Source organism: Pistacia vera, unplaced genomic scaffold, assembly GCF_008641045.1.
Source record: "Pistacia vera cultivar Batoury unplaced genomic scaffold, PisVer_v2 Contig189, whole genome shotgun sequence".
Classification (NCBI taxonomy): domain Eukaryota; kingdom Viridiplantae; phylum Streptophyta; class Magnoliopsida; order Sapindales; family Anacardiaceae; genus Pistacia; species Pistacia vera.
Window position 1 is genome coordinate 1,554,033 of NW_022195989.1, and position 18,843 is coordinate 1,572,875.

At 34.0% G+C, this 18,843-nt stretch overlaps 2 protein-coding genes across 2 annotated transcripts; both read right to left on the reverse strand.

Moving 5' to 3' along the window:
* Positions 1-1,112: 1,112 nt before the first annotated feature.
* On the reverse strand, positions 1,113-3,926 carry LOC116127084 (amino acid permease 4-like). Its single transcript, XM_031412755.1, has 7 exons — positions 3,800-3,926; positions 3,329-3,416; positions 3,004-3,237; positions 2,826-2,919; positions 2,526-2,740; positions 2,310-2,449; positions 1,113-1,917 (listed from the first exon to the last, which is right to left on the reverse strand). The coding sequence occupies exons 1-7, from the start codon at positions 3,803-3,805 to the stop codon at positions 1,261-1,263; spliced, it is 1,434 nt and encodes a 477-aa protein (XP_031268615.1). The 5' UTR covers positions 3,806-3,926; the 3' UTR covers positions 1,113-1,260.
* A 2,982-nt stretch (positions 3,927-6,908) lies between these two features.
* On the reverse strand, positions 6,909-13,827 carry LOC116127079 (probable glucan 1,3-alpha-glucosidase). The gene is made up of 6 exons (XM_031412750.1): positions 12,127-13,827; positions 10,772-11,045; positions 10,551-10,686; positions 8,621-8,831; positions 8,297-8,503; positions 6,909-7,471 (listed from the first exon to the last, which is right to left on the reverse strand). Exons 1-6 carry the CDS (start codon positions 13,693-13,695, stop codon positions 7,106-7,108), a joined length of 2,763 nt encoding a protein of 920 aa, XP_031268610.1. The 5' UTR covers positions 13,696-13,827; the 3' UTR covers positions 6,909-7,105.
* Between the last annotated feature and the right edge of the window lie 5,016 nt (positions 13,828-18,843).

The window sequence follows — 18,843 nt, forward strand, 5'->3', positions numbered from 1 at the left end:
ATATAGTGTGCTTTTATATTTTTTTTTTCCTCCTCTGATTTTCAACACTGTTTAGCTAGCCTATTCTCATAAGCTTGAAGCTCAAATTGAGCTTCATCTAGTGAAATAGTTCCTCCTCTTGAAATCAAAGAAATTAGGTTGACCATGACTACATCAAATTCAGAACCTAATCCATTAAGAATATACAAAATAAGCTCAGAATCACTAAGATCTGTACCAGAAGCTGTTTACATGTTAGTGACCTCTTTCATTTTCTGAATATACTCCTGAATACTCGAAGAACCTTTGGTCGTAGTTTGCAAAAGATGCCTAATGTACATAACCTGAGGCCTAGCTTGAGTAAGAATCAATTTCTCAAGTGTGAGCCAAATCTGTTTAGCACTTTGGCATTTGATGATATGTAGCAGCATAGATTCAGAGATAGATATCAACCGATTCAAAAGCAACTGATCCATTCAATTCCAATCAGCAAAAGCAGAATTAAATCAAGTCAAAGGAGATTTAGAATCGTTACCAGAATTGAGTAGAATGAATTCAGGAGGTGAAGGCCTTAAACCAGTGAGAAAATGTTCGAGATCCAAGGCTCTAACTGCAGATAGAACTTGTGCGCGCCAAAATGAGTAATTCTTCTGGAGCAATTTGATTGTAATTGGTGGAAGAGTAGAAGACGATAAAGGAGAAAAGGAGGGTACACGAACAGTATTAGTCATCTGATCTGTGAAATTTACATGCTCATTTGTCTGCGTGAATGGTGTTTTTGTGTGATTGGAGAAATTCAGTGTTTGGTTCCTGAGAATTTGAGGGAAATTTTTCTAGAGCTCTGATACCATAAAGAATTTAAGAATTCTAGAGAAAGTTTTGTTAATTAACTGAAATGATTTTTCATTAACAAGAGTACATTGTAGTTTATATATTAGTAGATCACAAGCATAGTCTGAGTCTAACTACTGGTTGACGTGTACAATAGCAAGGCTAACTTGCACCTTATATTTTCTAACATCAGCACAACGAATCCTTATAAAACAGAATTCTCTCTAAACTGCTGCTTTCAAAATGTAATTGTAGTTAAGGGTATTGTCTTCTCCAGTGAAGCATGCTCTTTTTTGAATTACTCATCTCTTTATTTAAACTTTGTAATAATTTGCTGTTTATTGCCAGATTATGCCAAAAGGGTGAAAAAGAAAATATTTAAAGAAAAAAAAAAAAAAAAAAACACCTTCAATACAAGTAAACTCCTAAATTTAATAACATGGCACTGATTTAGTAGCTAATCTTGAATGGCCTGAAAGCTTTAAGATCAAGTGTTACACCTACAATAGAGCCAACTCCAGCCACAATAGAAATCATTAGGCAAAACACACTCAACAGTCGGCTGAATATCCACTTGGTACTCCACTTTTCTATCTTCTTCTGTGCAATGTACATCTCAATCGGAAAATAAACAGTTAGAGGCCAAAAAATCAATGCTCCAAGAATTCCTAACACATCGTTGAACAACGGCACCAACATTGCAATTACAATAGTTGTAACTACAAAAAATGATCGCCACACTATTCGAAATAAAGGTAGATTGTAATGCCTGAAACCTGGGATGTTAATTTTTATCTCTTTGGTTATGAATTTGTTTTCCGAGAATTTTGTTGATGCTAGTTTTTCTATAAAGGCGAAAACGGGTTGGCAATAGACTTGATAAGCTCCTAGGAGATGGATGACAACGGCAATGTTGGCAATATCAAGTAGCCAAAATGGGTTATAGAAGGAAAATCCTGTGAGGAGATTGCCAGGAGCTAAATCTCCAACAGCTGCATAGCCCATGCATCCACAAAGCATATAGAATGATGTGGTTACTAAAGTGCTTATTAAATTGGCTTTTTTCATTGTTGTTGCTTCTGATGGTGGTGGGGATTTGATTGTGTCCTGTCAACCAATTAGCAAGCCATTTATCAGTGCAATTTAGAAGGTTAATATGTGTGTGTGTTATTTTATTTAATTGGGAGAATATCATAAACAACTTTATGGTTCGGATGACAATTTTTGCATTTTTATTAAATAAACCCTCTAACTTTGAAAAATGTATAGCAGATTCCCTTTTGCTCTAAATCCAAAGTTATCATTTCACTTATATATACCACAAACGGCAACATAACAGACTTAGAGCAAAGGGGTATCCATGATATAGTTTTCAAACTTTGAAGGCCTATCTAATAAAAATATTAAAATTGTCATCCGAATGATAAATTTAATAACCTTAAGGGTAGTTCATGATATTCTCCGTTTTTTATTTCATGGGTTGAAGAAGAGGTCTTCACCTGAACTTCAATTAGGATGAATGAATAAGAGTAGGAAAAAGCTATGTCACCAATAGCTTGAAGACTCCTCCATATCTTTTCGGTTTGAGTTATACTTCCAACTGGGATTCCTGTTAGACTACCCTTGAGAGTTCCAGTGGCTGTATAAATATAGGAGAAATATAAGTAAAATTGGCATTGGAAGAATCAATCATTCAAATAAATTTACACATGTACCTGCAATTTTGGCTACAGCAAGGCCGAGTCCAATTGTTGAGTAAGTAAAAGACATAATTGCGGCAACAATTGAGAGCCACCATAACTGATCAAGGCCTGGAATCTGAGACAACACAATCTCTATGATTCCAAACATTATCATGTATGGGTTGCTTGAAGTGTGGCATGGTTTTTTTCTTCCACTCTTGTGAAAACAATTTGATTTGTGTATAGCCCTGTGCATAAAATTAAACATAATAAATAAATCTTATCTTAAAACATATCATATCATTTATATGTTCATGATTCAGTCGAACTCACGTCATGCTAATAGACGTTGCAATAGCATACCCAATGCTAATGCCAAAAAGGTTCACATACTGAAACAACCCACATATCTTGACCTTAAGCCCACCTGAGATACATGTTTAGAAAATGAGATACTGTGCTGAAAATATACAATGGTTTAATTAAAATATGGAAAGGTGGTAATTTATACCAAGATTAGATCGGACGGCACCCATGTAAGTGTAATTTCTCTTGCCATTGATAGGATCACCGAACCTGTAGCAATCAGCGAGTAGAGATGCAGTATAATAATTAACCAAGGCGAACATGAGCATCACAGATGGACCGGCGATCCATCCGAGCTGAGCTATTGCCCATGCCAAAGAAAGCACTCCAGAACCGATCACTGCTGCTATTATGTGTGCACTTGTTGTCCAAATTGTGCCTGCAGGTAGATATGAAATATATTAAGAATTATAATGTAAATTAAATAGTTGAAGTACTCTAATTTTGATTGACAAGTTTAATTAATTTACCTGTGCGTTTGGGACGACCATCGTCATCAAAATATTTGGACTCGTCAACTGGGTTGTTGAGGCTTTTGACGGGAATATGGTCGTTCAACTTCAGCACAGAGCGATAATTTGTGATGAGAAAAATAAGAAATAAATATGTAAATAACACATTATGTCTACAACATTTAATTCACAAGGGACGTTTGCTTTCTGAGCAATTTCATGTTGGTTGATAGATTAATAATGCCATACGTCAACATTTATCTATATCTCACAAATATGCATGGGAACTTTTACATGCGGTTACACAATTACTCTAATATGAATAGTTGGTCTAATATCATGTATTATTTTATATTCCATATATTATAACTATAACTAAATCCTAAACTAACAAAATGCTGGCAGCATTAAATTTCTTATTGCCATGAAAAGAATAGAATTATTAGTATATGTTATCATGCATGAAGTTAATTAAAAGCATACACTTACCTGCATTTTCAGCCCCTCTAATTTCTTCAACTATGAAACAAGTTAACCAGCAGACACGAGACTATATGTAATATTGAGTAGAGGTAGATGGGAGATGGGATTAGAGTCTCCCTTTGCTATCAATATATATATTAATGGAAGCATAAGACCCTAAGGATGTACACAAGGTCACATTTTATATTAAACAACTTTAATTAACTTTTCCTTCTGGCCCTTAATGGTGGAAGTTATACTCATTACTCAGCTACCCTCTTTCTCCCTAAATCGAATATTTTTAAGCCTCCTATCCTAACCCTACCAATACCAATACCAATACCATGACCATGCATCTTCTTTCTTTAAATCACTCCATCTTTCATTGGTTAATTAGTATATATATAGATTGTTTAATGATTATGGGTTTTAAACACAGATTAATCTTCTTCTTGGAGTGGCTAGCTATCAACTCCACCTTTCTTCTAGTCAGCTTTGGCTTGCTATCAAATGATAATTTATAAAGTTTTAAACATGAATTTATTTAATTTGTTTTGAAACTCGAGCCTGTTTGATTTATTATTCAAAAATAATTTTCCAAAACTAAAATACAATTTAAATTTTTGAGTTGTATCTCAATATTTTTAATATACCAAAATGTTTTTGATATGACATTCAAAAACTGTTTTTGAACTAAAAATATTAGAAAAATGTGAAAACAATCATTTTTTGGTTTTATTCTAGCTTTTAGGATTGCATCTAAAAACTGTTTTTAGAAATATTTCGAATCATTTCTATTAGATGCATTCTCATAAGATTTTTATATCCTTTGTTTACAAAAAAAAAAAAAATAAAAAAAAAAAATAATGTATTTAAATTCTTATCAAATCGCCCTTACAATTTATTATTATTATTATTATTATTATTATTTTTATTTTGAGGTCAATTTTCTTTAAATTCTTAATTCGGGATTTTCATTATAGTTTTGATGATTTAGACATCTTATTGTTAAAAAACAGAAAAAAAAAAAAAAAAAAAAAAGGAACGGATCTTAATTAGCCATGTATTAATACTAACAATCACATCCATATCAATCATAAAACACTTTATAGTTAAAGTGAAGATATAGATTATGATAAACTGCATCAAAATGGGTGGTTGTAATTATGATTTGGAACTTGAACATTGGCTCTTTCTTTTACTGTTTTACAACTCCCACTGACAAAAGTGAAACATTAAAAATGAAATTGAATTAATGAGTGAACAGAGTGTTCAATACTTTTTTATTTCCAGAATATAGGCTAAATATATGTCAAAAAATACCCCAATCAACTTTACTTTAGAAATAAAATAATCAAAGCAAAACCAATAATTTGAATTACTTAACTGAGATAAAAAGTAGTATCTAATTCCCTCATTTCTTCTCTTTTTTTATTGGGATCATATCAGCATCTCTGATTTCAATAGACTCTATAATGCACAGGTGAATATCTTGGAATTAGAAAAGAGATTTTAAGAAATTGTCTTACTTACACCAAAGTGAAAGAAGTTTCAATTTAATTATTTTTAAAATTTTTATGAAGGAATAGGTGTGTACTACTTTTAATTGATTGTATCTTTTGATCTCATAAAAAGAATGAAAGATATTTTCATTTTCAAACATTCTTTGATAAGGTTGAGATATTTTTGAGAACTAAAATTATTTTTTTAATATGAAAATAAGTTTTACAAGGATATATATTTAACACTATCAAATTGTGAGATTGTAATTGCTTTTTCATATTTTATTTTATTTAAGTTATATCCTTAATTTTCTCTTCATTGTTGCTATACTTTTACATAAATAATGAAAGTCGATTGACCTTGGTAAAATTGGATTGAATTTGTGTAATTAATAAAAATCAGCAAAGAATAACAAATAAAGAACACAAGTAGTTTTAAAGTGGTTCAGCAAATTCAGATTTAAGCTTAAGTTTACTGTTATCTTATTAATGCTTTGAATATAAAAATAAATATAATTTCTCTCTGGAATTGCTAACCCTTTATAATTAGTTTTCTGGGGTTAGTTATACAAGAATTTTGTAACGGTAAGTGAGTGATTTTAAGGATCACAACTCAATCGGGAAGTTAATCCCATGATCGGCGTGATCACGTCAAATCTGGGATTAGATGATAAGGTTTGAAAACTTCCCTTTGATATTAGACAATAAGGTTTATTTGTAATCTGTGAGACAACTGTCCATTCAGCTTGCTCATAAGCTTAGCTCGCTGCACCGAGCTTCACTTTCCCCAAGCCGCCATTACTTCCAAGCTTGTCAAAAACTCTCGCACAACATTCATCAATCCCACAAAAGATCCTATTTTGTTGGTTTGTATTTTTCAATAGAAATTATTGCTGGGTTAGAACTATCCATTTTAATGTGGAATGGCTTGATTGATTTAATCTTTGATAAAATATTTGTACAGATTTTTTTTTTTTTTTTTAAATTTCTTTTCAATTCGTAATTTGACTATATAAATTGTGTTTTGGGAAAAAGAAATGGTAATTGAGGAAAAACAGCACAAGTAAATGAAATAAAGTGGTGATATTCAAAAAGAAAAAAATGAATGAAAGATATTTATAAGAAGTAAAACTATTTAAAGAACTTTTAATTTGAGTGTGCAAATAGATGAGGTTTCTCTTCTTTAACTCAAAATAAGATTAAATTTGTTGTCGGTCCATAAAACTAGAATAAGGCAATTGAAGTTGAACCATATGATATAGTTATTTATGTTTAAGAAATTGAGGAAATGTCAATAAATATAGTTGCCAAATTATTAGTTATTACAATTGCTTTTATCAAAGTCTACCAACCTAAACACTACTGCCGAAGTAATCATATATTTCCTTATCTTTTCATTTAGACTTCAAAGTTGGACAGTGTCTTATCTTTTAAGCTGAAATGATTAAGATGCTTAATGGTTATCAAAAGAAAACATCTTATTACCTATTCTCATGCGCAAAATAAAAAAAACAATATTTCCTCCCTCGCAATATGGCCATATATTTTATTTTTGCAAACCAGAAATTTTGAAACTGAAGCATGAATTACTTTATGCCATCAAACTCGGGGGCACATAATTGGCGTGATGAAAATTTCCAGTTAATCAAACAAATATCATTGCTTGAACAATATTGATGATTAGCAGTACGCTGTGTACTTAAATTTCTCGACATCAACTCAATTTAGAAATTTGAACACTTTATCTTCCATAACAAAACATTCTACCCATAAATGAAGAATAATTCTTTCTCCCTCCTGCTAGGAGGGATTTGAGAGAGCTAACTAGTTTTTACAAAAATTTAATCGTCCAATCATCTGCAATCCGTACACCAGGTTTCCGGATGGTTACAACAGCAGGACTACGCCCCCCTTGAAGTCGAAGTGGTGCATGCTCAATTTCAGTCTTCTGGTTTGCTGGTTGAATCATAGCACCCTTCAATCCACCACTGTATCCAAGTAGAATAATCCTCTCAATGATGCAATCTGATGAAAACTGGGATTTGCCAGCAGTAGGAACCACGTTTACAGATGTAAGTTGGCCATTGGAGAAACTAAATCGGCGATGGATAAAGGCCCCATTAAGAAATTCAAAACTTTTCCCATCATCAACATACAGTTCACCTTCAGCAGCTTGAGAACTGTTTAAGGCCACCACCTACATCAACAGAGCGATGCAAGAGTTTATTGAGTGCATGAAACAAACATAGCTTCACTATAATTGATTGCGCATTATGCTTTTACTTGGTCGCCAACCCAATGGTTGCACTAACCCAATAATGTTATCAAACAGGTAAATAACGGTACCCCCAGATAACAATAAAAAAAATGTAATAACAGTCCTAGGCGTGGACACCCTGTGAGAACTGAAATAGCTTATCCATAATAGTAGCTTGCTTGTTTGCTCAGAATTAAATGCAGACAGCATTTAGCATATGCTGTTTAGGCTATCTTAAGAACAAATCCAAGCAAAGTTTTATATTGTTCGCTCAGAATTAAAACTGGACTCATCATCACTATGATCATAAATTCCAGATATGTCTGGCAAGATGAGCAGAAGGTATTGTAATAGATTACATCCTTCAATGGACTGACTCCAGTTGATGTGTGATATTCTTGTCCACCGTCATTGCAGTAACTTATGTTTACATACTTTTGCAAATCTTATTCCAAAATCACCCTCAAACAAACACATGTAAAGCTGCCCATTTACAATCTTCTCTTTCAAATAACGATTTTAGTAATGGTATTAGAACCAACTAAATTTTATGCTAGATTGATGACCTATGTTAAAATAAGAAAAATTCTATAGATTTTGAAGACAAAATCAAACAAATTTTAAAAATAAAAAATAGAATAACACATGTAATAACTAGATACAAGTAATGCAAGGTTAAGAATATGATGCTCAAAATTAAGACACTCATGTGATTTGGGTATTGAAGCACAATCCATAACGGTCATAGTGGCATCAACTACTTACCAAGGTGAAAGGATCATTAACCATCTGAGTGGAACTTCGGCGAAACCGGTCTCTCCTTGGTATAATTGTTCCAGCCCGTTGAAAAGCAGGAATATACTCTTCTGAAACCTCCAGTTTATGGGTAATACCTCCTTTAACTGCAGTTCCAGTTCTCATGTCATACCAAGATTCTTTCCCAGGCAAATATACTGATGCATGTTTAGCTCGCTGGTTCAAGAAATAATATAGTGCTTCAGTTTGTGCACCTTAAGAGGAGAAAATGAGAAATAAAAAATAAATGGCAGGAGAGCAAGCAAGAATAAAAATATCTGGCCACTGGAGTACCTCAGTGTAGATTCCTTGCACCAAAAGTGCATTTCCAACCATAAAAGCTTCATCATTTTTAAAAGTTGTTTCATCAGATGGGAATTCCATCCACAATGGACGCACAACAGGAATACCAGTAGAGTTTGCCTCTCTGAATAAAGTGTAGAAATATGGGAGCAACGTGTAACGGACATGTATGGCTGCTCTGATAAGTTCTGTATTTCTCTCTCTGTAATGACATAACATAATTCAGGAAACGATAGATAACAAATCTTGAAGGAGTGGATTTACAGTTTAAGGATGCAAATCACAATATGGTGAACTTATGCTTGCATGCAGCAGATGCCAAAAACAACATTAAAATTACCTATAATCAAATACCCGTAATTAGCTCAGGCCAAATTAATATTCTAAGGGTACAGCAATTGCATCTAAATATTGCGACCCAACATAATAAACAAAAGAGTGCAAGATGAAGGCACTAAGTTGCCATAACAGTGCAAACCAACACAACACCAAAAAACTTTAACATCCTCAAAAACTTAAAAACCTGAACCCCACTCTCAAAAACATCCTATAATCAAATCGAATTTGTGGTAACCCATTCAGGAACATTAAATACGAATAGAAGTTAAAAAACTGCAAATAGTGCAATAAAAGTCAGTTTTTTTTTTTTGCAGAAGCACATTGTGGCCACATTAGACAAGACAAGTAATGCGGTTCCACCAAAGTCACCCCAACTCTTCATTAATGCTTTTATCATTTCATCTCAGTCCACAAATTATAACAGAATTCTGTAGACACCATCTCTTATCCAATAGCATTGGCCCGGATACAACCTGTGTGCTTATTTTATTTTTATTTTTTTTCCCAAACAATAAACTAGACTATTGTATTAACATCGAAAGCGAATTGAGTTAGGGATGTGGATAAAGTATCCACTAAAAAATTTTAAAAATCCCTATGGAGAGCCACAACGCAATACAAAAGCAGTCACAAGTAGATATCCGAGACTAAGAAAACCCAACCAATACCTGACAAGAACTGATTTCAATCTATGCAAATTATCCCAAAACCTTATCCAACTGACCTGCATGCTTTCACATTATTCTCATTTAACACCTACATCTTGAACCAAAACCAAGCAAGTCATTGGATAGATGCACAAAACCGAAGCAATTTGCGTGCCTTTGTTTTCTGAACATAGATTTTCTCTTGGAAGGCATTTAAGTGGATTCAAGCAATAAAATGAAGTCTTAACCACCTCTAGAGTTCATTGAAAAGCTTTCTCAGGTTCAGATGATGCATCTGAATTGTTAAAAACAAGTTGCATTCTTTTTCTTTTACAATATCTATGAAGAGAATCCCTTTACAGAAAACTCAAGCAAAGGTGACTAGCAACTCATTCCATTTCTACCATCCCCTAATATCTGTGTATGAAAATACATTTTTGGCAGAGATACCAGAAATTTGATTTAAGAAAGCATATTGACAGAACTGCAAACAATAGGATATCAGTAGGAAATACAGAAAGTGTCATTGGAAAAAAGTATCTTCCTATTTAAAAAAAATAGGACGAAATGAAATGAAAGAACAATATGATAAAAGTAAATAGATGAATATAAATAATCCTTGCAAATTTTTTCACAGCTCAAAGATGCAAGAGTGGCTTGGTTTGTCAGGCTTGAATCTCATAGTTAAACTAAATAATTGATGTAAGAATGCAATATATTAGCAGAAAAGCAGACAGGCAATATAACTAAGAAATAACACATGTGACTTCAAAAAGAAAATATCTTCACCTCTAAAGGAAACATAGTACCATTACTTTTTGGCCAACTAACCAGGACTCTTGTATTTCTAGTGTCAGGTTTGAATCTCATAGTTGGACAAATACAGAATTCACATATCACTAAATAAGAAAGCAAAGACCAAGTTGATATCTTACCCGAATAACCAGGGCTCTCGTCTTTTGGTATCATGATGGGCATGCGCCCTAAAGAAAGGGTAGTAAGCACCAAGTTGATACCAGCGTACTAATAACTCAGTATCAGGGTTGCCAAAAAACCCCCCGACATCAGCACCTGCAGAAACACATCAATTATGTCCGCATATATAAAGGACAAAAAGAATTTTATCAATAATTTACTTATAGTAGATATGACATACCAGAGAATGTCATTCCAGTTAGACCAAGAGTTAGAATCATTGGAACAGAAACCCTGAGTTGATCCCAATCCGCTGTGTTATCTCCCGTCCAAACAGCTCCATACCTTTGACTTCCAGCAAAGAATGCTCTTGACAAAACAAAAGGCCTGTCCTTTCCATGTTCACGCTTGACAAGCCCATCAGAAGTAGCCATATGGAAGTAATACCCATAAGCATTGTGTAATTCTCGGTGTTCAACACTCCCAAGATGTAAAGCATCTCTTGGCATTGTTACCTGATTAAAGGAACACGGCTTAGTTAACCCGTGCCTTTCAAGTAAACCCCCCACCCCAACCCACAATCAGAAATTTACGGAAAATGGGATTCATCGAGGCCCACATCTTTCCAAACCCAATTTCCTGCGAATTCTCATAATGCTATGATATGTAGAATTTCTAGAAATTGGACTACTAGGAGTACAACTAACAATGTCCTTTGTGTTGTCGCAGGACAACCTGCATGAACTTTTGCACACTTCTCTTTTAGAGGGATGCATTGCTTAATTATTGGTATCATAGGCATATGCAAAAATCTTCCAGATATTGAAATGACAGCATGACATAGCATTCACACTATTAAACTATGCATCCCCTTTCAACAAGAAATTTTAATAAAGGAAATAAGTTTAACAGAATAAAGTAAATGTAGAAGTAGACTTCTAAATAAGAACTATTAACATCTTAAACTTGGAAGAGCCCCCTGGCACCCAGAACTAGTATATAGTTATATGAACAACTTGCTGCTTCCCGTGTTAGGACGTAGAATAAATTGATTATATTTAAAAACAATTAAGGAGAAGTTCTTCCATTTAAAAATTAAAAAAAAAGGAAAAAGGAAAAATGTGAGACACGTCTTGTAAACATTTTCGTAAAAAACAACTTGTTGACCACAAAATTAAATATGGCCCATTGTCAATTATCTTTAATACATGCTATAGACTCTTTCACAAGTGACATGACATGTTTAGTTTATTAAAAACTGGAAACCATTCCTTCCTCTTTGAATAAAGATTTCAGTCAAAACTTCCAGCAGACTTCAATCATTCAGGAAGAGAGATTTCAGTCCCAATTAATTAATACTATGCAAAAACTGGGAGTTTTGATGAACATATTTTATTTCTTACTTCATATTGATTATCAAAAAAACTGGTATTTGGTTTTCATAATGCAAATATCTGATAGTATTAGAAAACTATCACCTCTTCAAAACAACTTACAACTAGACTTTTCAGTCTACATACCAAACAATGCAAGGGCAGAACTTATATCCATCCATCATTAGGGTAAGAAAACAATCTACACAAAGAAGATGAATACCTCAGGGCCATTAAAGACAGAAGGCTCATTCATGTCATTCCAAATGTACAATGACGGTGTCGAACCAGCATAATTCTCATACGAGAACTTATCACCCCACCATGACCGAATCTCCGGATTCACCATATCCAAATACGAAGATGAGCCAGGCCAGCACCATCCATCATAATCCTTCTCTGTTGCATCCTTAACATAATACCCTTTCTGGGTTGCCTCCTTATGCAACCAATATGAATCATCCCGTTTGATATGTGGATCTACAATTGTTACCATATGCCTACCCTTGGCCGCCAACTTCCTCTGCATCTCTTCTGGATTTGGAAACAATACCCTATCCCACGTAAAGTACCTTTTCCCATCTGTGTGATCAATATCAAGCCACAAAACATCATATGGAATATCATGTTCATCAAAGTTTGAATCCACTTGTTCCACATCCTCTTCATCCCTATAATTCCATCTACATTGATGATATGCAGTGGCAAACAACTGTGGCATCACCGGCTTGCCCGTTACACTTATATATTGCCTCACAACATCCTTCGGACTGGGACCTACAAAAAAGAAAGTGTCCACAATCCCAGCCTCACTCATCCAAAATGTATCAATTGTCTTTTGTTTCGAACGCAACGAAATGCCACTCTCCGCATTCCAACCCTCCCCCAATACATCAATCTGCATTTCGGCGGCATTCAACCAAAAAAACCCAGAAGTTTGACCCGATTTTCCATGCGACAACATAAACGGAATGGACCCATAAAGCCCGAACGGCGAATCATGAATGTACTCAAACACATCCAAATTAAACAACCTATAAGGCTCAGATTCTTCCACATTAGGCCCTCTAGTTGGTTTCAAAGCAAAGCTAGTAGCATGTTCCGGAATACCATAAACAAAATCAGAATCATAAAACGACACATCGAAACTAATAGACTGAGGTCCGTATGGCCTCGTATCGGTGTGTCCTTTAAACCTCTCGCCCCAATCCTCATCTTCATCTTTCACTCTCAATTGCTCAAAATCAAACAACCCATGAGAATTCAACGAGAGAACGCGAGAATTACCTCCCTTACGCCGCACGTAGACCTCGAAAGGATCGTGGCGAACGACCGCCTCGTAGCTATCAGATAAGTAGACCACCGATGAGGGCCCCACATCACCGTCAATAGACTCCTTCGAAAGCCTCTGAAGATGGAGCTTCTTGGACTCAAACTCGGGGAGCACGACGTCAGGGACTTCTAAACGCTTCTTGGGTGGGTTTAAAGTTGGGTCCTCATCGATCTTGAGACGCGCGATGCCATCTTGGTAGATAGAGAGCGAGAGAATCAACGGCTTGATTTGGCCATCGGTTTGATTCTTGGGGATAAGCCTGGCCGTTAGATCACCGTCAGAGATGGTGACTTGATGGGCGGTGAGGGAAGAGAAAGCGGGCTGGCGGGATCTGGCGCGTTTGCAGAAAGGGGTTTGATTGCAGTTGCGGAACTCGTCTTTTTTCCAGGAGAGGACGGGGGGCGTTTGGAAAGTGAGAAAGAGAAGGAAAAAAAGTGAAATGAAATTAAGAGTTGACATTTTTCATGGAGATTTGAATGAGTAAAGGGATAAAAAGAACCCCTAGAAATGGAGATCAGTCCGTGTTAAGTGAGTCGACTGTGGTATTGACATTGAAATCGCAGACTGACGATTTGGTAGTAGTATAGAGAACTCGAGTAGATGGAAACGGAGAGCCGGTTTTTTAGGTGGGCTCAAGCAGAAGACTGGGCTTCTGGCTTAAGCCCGAACAAATATGACTAACGGTAAAAGTTTTTCCAGCTTCAGTTTTAGAATCTAACAACGTTTTCACCTATCCGTTAACTTGAATCTAGATTTGACTGATTTTGACTAATAAAATATTTATTATACTCCATATACTTTTAAATCAACTTAAAATTAATCGCAATTTTTTTTTATCCTATTTACTTTTATATAACATGGTTAAAACATCAAAATTATAAACCACTAATAAAAAAATAAAACAAATTGAGAGTGTGTTTGGTTGATCTTCATTCTTCTCTACTGCTCAAAAGAGTTTTTTTAATCTTATAAACACATTTGAAATTTTTTTGAATTGTTTGGTTATATTTCAAAAATACTTATACCATTATTTAAAAATAAAATAAAAAAATAAAAAATAAAAAATAAAAAGGCTATTTTGAGAGAAGCCACAAACTCTTTTTGGGCTTTTCTAAAACTCTTCCTGTGTCAAATATATCCTCATATTTTTATTTTTTTTTTAAATAATTCCACCATATACCCTTCCTTTGAAATAAAACCCCTATTTTTTTTTTTTTTTTTTTTTTTTTTAATCAATAGCCACCATCTCATCAAAAAGACTCACCTTTCTTATAGAATAAAAATTCAACAAATCAATTTCATAGGTATGTAAAGACTTACCAATACTTTTAATATTTTAGTGAATGACATAAATTATTAAATAAATTAAATATATCATATACATTTTCAGTAGTTTATCATGAAATAAGTACTTTTATAATAATGCAACCAATCGATCAACCGGCTAAAAAGTGCTCCTGTAATTAACAACCAACAACTTATCAGTAAAAGCTCTGTCTTCATAAGCTCTTCTACATAAGCTCTTCTGACCATAAGCTCTTCTTGAAGAAACCCTACCAAACAAACCCTAAGTAAGAAAAATCACAATCCAAAAAAAGTTCACAACTGAAAATGGAACGTGGAGGAGGAGGGCTCCTATAAATGGCTTTCCTGTCATGACGAGGAGGTAAGTGGCATTGCCATTGTGTGTACACATGATGGGCCAAATCACACATCGGAATTGTAGAATTTGATGTTAGAAATACATTAATTCACATAAGGAGATCCATGGTTAATTTGAAATAATTAAATTGGCTAAGGGGCATGATGGTCATTTACCTTTAATGGAGAGGTTACTATAGGTTGGGAGTTAATAAAACTGTTATATAAAAGGGGTTTTCTCTCTCTATTCCTAACTATTAATTCCTTACGTTAGTTTTCTTTATCCATAAAAAAGAAATAAACAATTATAGTAAGGGAATAAAAGGAGAGATACAATGTCTTCTTTCACAATTCCATAGAGAGATTACTCATGGATTCAGGTATGTATTACTCTTTTTTTAAATAGTGAAAATTAACCAACAATAGGTTGGCCGAGTGGTACAGGCTTGGGGCCACGGGTTTGCTCCCCTTGTGGTCTCAGATTCGAATCACAAGAACGATTTCTAATATTGTTGGCCACAGACGACAAGGCTTGCCCTGTTTCGAAAGCCTTCTTTAAGGGCAGGGGACTAGTCGAGGTGCGCGTAAGTTAGACCGGACACCTTTGGTAACAAAAAAAATAGTGAAAATTCATTAAGTTTCAGATATTGGGATTTATGTTTATGTAATTTTAGGGCATAGAAATATGATTGTACTATTGTTTCTTTGCCATTGATGAAATTGTAATTACGTTTTACATGTGGTATTAGAGCAAGGTTTAGAAATTGATGTATTTTCCATTAAGTTGATTTTTTATCTATTAGGGTTCTTATAGTATAAAGAAATTGAATTGGGATTGGAAATTGAGAAATAAGAAGGCTCTCAAATTAGATTGGGCTTGTAAATCTTTAAGTGGCTAGAAAGCTGGCCAAGATCAAATTTTTCTTATGCTGAAAAGTGATTTTCTAGACATGTTTTCCAATAAAATTTCTAGAAATTTGGATTCCAAAATATTTTCCAAAAGTTCGGGTTAAATATTGACCTATATAATAAAAACTATTCTTTTAGTTGATCCAACCCATTTAAAGCCTATTTGTTTTAGTTTATATAAATCCAAATAAAAGAAGCCCAATCCTATTTATTAAGTGAGTTCAATTCAAACCCAAACCCATTAAGAAAATTCAAACCCAAACCTATTAAGAATAACCCATAAAGAAGCCCAACCCATTTAGTCAAAACAGGTCAACCCACTCTAGTCAACAGGTCAAATGAGTTCAAATCATTGACTAAACCGGTCAACAATCAAAGTTAACGGTCAAAGTTAACGATCAACAAGTCGAATTGACCCAATTTTGACCTTAGATAATATTATGTTTATTATTTAAGTTTGATATTATATCATGTATAATTTGTTAGTCACCAAAGTGCCCAAATTAGAATGGTTCTCCCATAGATATCAAACTAAGTTAGATTCAATTACTCATGATCACTAGTTGCTTTTAACAGATGACACAATATATTTGACATGAGTAATTTGAAGTTCATCAATTATAGGATAGTTAAGGATTCCCAAAATTAGATTAGTTAATCCTATAATTATGAACATAATTGTGGTTAATTAATGTACGTGATTGGGTGTATTTAATATATCCAAAGATAACAAACATGTCTAACAAAAGTACATTTGATTACCAATTAAGTAAATTGCATCAACTAAGCTTAGTTATTGTATATTGTTATATCTCCCAAAGGAGATTTTCAATAAACGTTTATGTTTTAATAACAATAATTTTTTAATATCTGAATCTAAAATTATGTATTAGGTATAAAACTCAAAGCATTATTGTGTAAGCATGATTTTTGTTTTTGCAACATCTGCTCGTCATGCCCCGTCTATTGTTAAGTTTAATGAGTTCAGTTATAATGAGTGAAGTGAGCAAGTCGAGTATTACTTGGGTGTTCAAAATCTCAACCTTGCACTCATGATAGAGAATCCAACCGATCTTACTGAGAACAACACTGATGAGGAGAGGTCTTTCCATAAAGAATGAGAGAGATCGAATAGATTGAGCTTGAAGTTTTTACAAATGATAGTGGCATTTAAGACCTCATTTCCTACCACAAAATATGCTAGGGAATTTATGAGATTAGCCAAAGAGACTTCTTAGTCTAAGGCCACTAACAAGTCGCGTACTGGGGCATTAATGAGTAGGCTAACCACCATGAAATATGATGGTTCTCGTAGCATGTATGAGCATATGACTGAAATGTCAAATATAGCAGTAAGAATTAGAAACATGGGAATGTTTGTGAACGAAAGTTTCCTAGTTCAGTTCGTTATTAACTCTTGACCTCTTCAATTTAGTCAATTTCAAATTAATTATAATACAATTAAAGATAAATGAACTATGACTGAGCTTAAAACTAAGTTAGTACAAAAGGAGGAAAGATTGAAGAAACGAGGAGTTCATTAGTTAATCTCGTGGGCTCGTCTGGAGTTAAGAAGAAATTCAACAAGAAGTATGGAGAGGGCAAAAGGCCACTGAAGATTGATGAGTCTTTTGCCCAAATCCATAAGAAGGATAAGACTAAAGAAAAATGTCTTTTTTGTAAGAAAGTTGGATGCTGTATGACGGACTGCCTGAAACGTAAGGCATGGTTTGAAAAAAAAGGTAAGCCTAGTGCTTTTGTATGTTTGGAATCATATTTATCAGAATTCCTTATAATACTTGGTGCTTAAATTCTAGATGTACCCTTTATATTTCTAATACTATGTAGGGATTCCTTATGACCTAAACCATAAATGACAATGAAAGATTTGTATATGTGGGAAATTGGGTCAAAGCACAAGATGGAGCCGATGAAACCTATCGTTTAATTTTAAGTACTAGACATCATTTATATTTGTTTGATACTCTTTATGTATTGGAGTTATCCTGTGATTTAATATCTTTATCTAAACTTCATTTAGAAGGATATTCTTTTAAATTTGGGAATAGATGTTTCAGTTTATTTAAACATAATTGTTTAATTGGTTTTGGTGTGCTTTGTGATGGATTGTATAAATTACATCATGATAGTTTATTGCATTGTTGACCCTGCATCAGAGTATAGGAACAAAGCGTGCTTCTATGGATGAGAAATTTGCTTATTTATGGCATAAACGTTTAGACCATATATCAAAAGAAAGAATGCAAAGATTAGTAAAGAATGAAGTTTTACTTGATTTGGATTTTACTGATCTTGGCATTTGTGTGGATTGCATTAAGGGAAAACAAACCACATCCATAATTAAGAAAACATGCATTAGAAGCATAGGACTCCTTGATTTAATAAACACTGATATATGTGGTCCTTTTAACGTATCTTCTTTTAGTGGAGAAAGATATTTCATCACTTTTATAGATGACTTTTCATGTTGTAGATATGTCTATTTATTGTGTGAAAAATCTCAATCTGTTAATATCCTAGAGGTATTCATTACTGAAGTTGAGAGGCAATTAGATAGAAAGGTGAAAGTAGTACGATCAGATAGAGGTGGTAAATATTATGGTAGATACAATGAATTCAGACAATGTCTAGGTCTATTTGCTAAATTCCTGGAAAGTTGAGGCATATGTGCTTAATACATAAGGCTGAGGACACAACAACAAAATGGTGTTGCAGAGGTGTAACCGTACGTTAATGGATATGGTTAGGAGTATGTTGAGTAACTCATCGTTACCCTCATCATTGTGGATATATGCATTAAAGACTGTTATATATTTATTAAACAGAATTCCTAGTAAGGCAATTCCAAAGACTCCTTTTGAATTGTGGACAGGAAGAAATGTGAGACACCTACATGTTTGGGGTTGCCTGGCAAAAGTCAGGATTTATAATCCACATGAGAAGAAACTGGATTCAAGAACGATCAGTGGATTTTTTATTGGTTATCCAGAAAAATCTAAAGGGCATTGTTTTTACTGTCCTAGCCATAGTACGAGA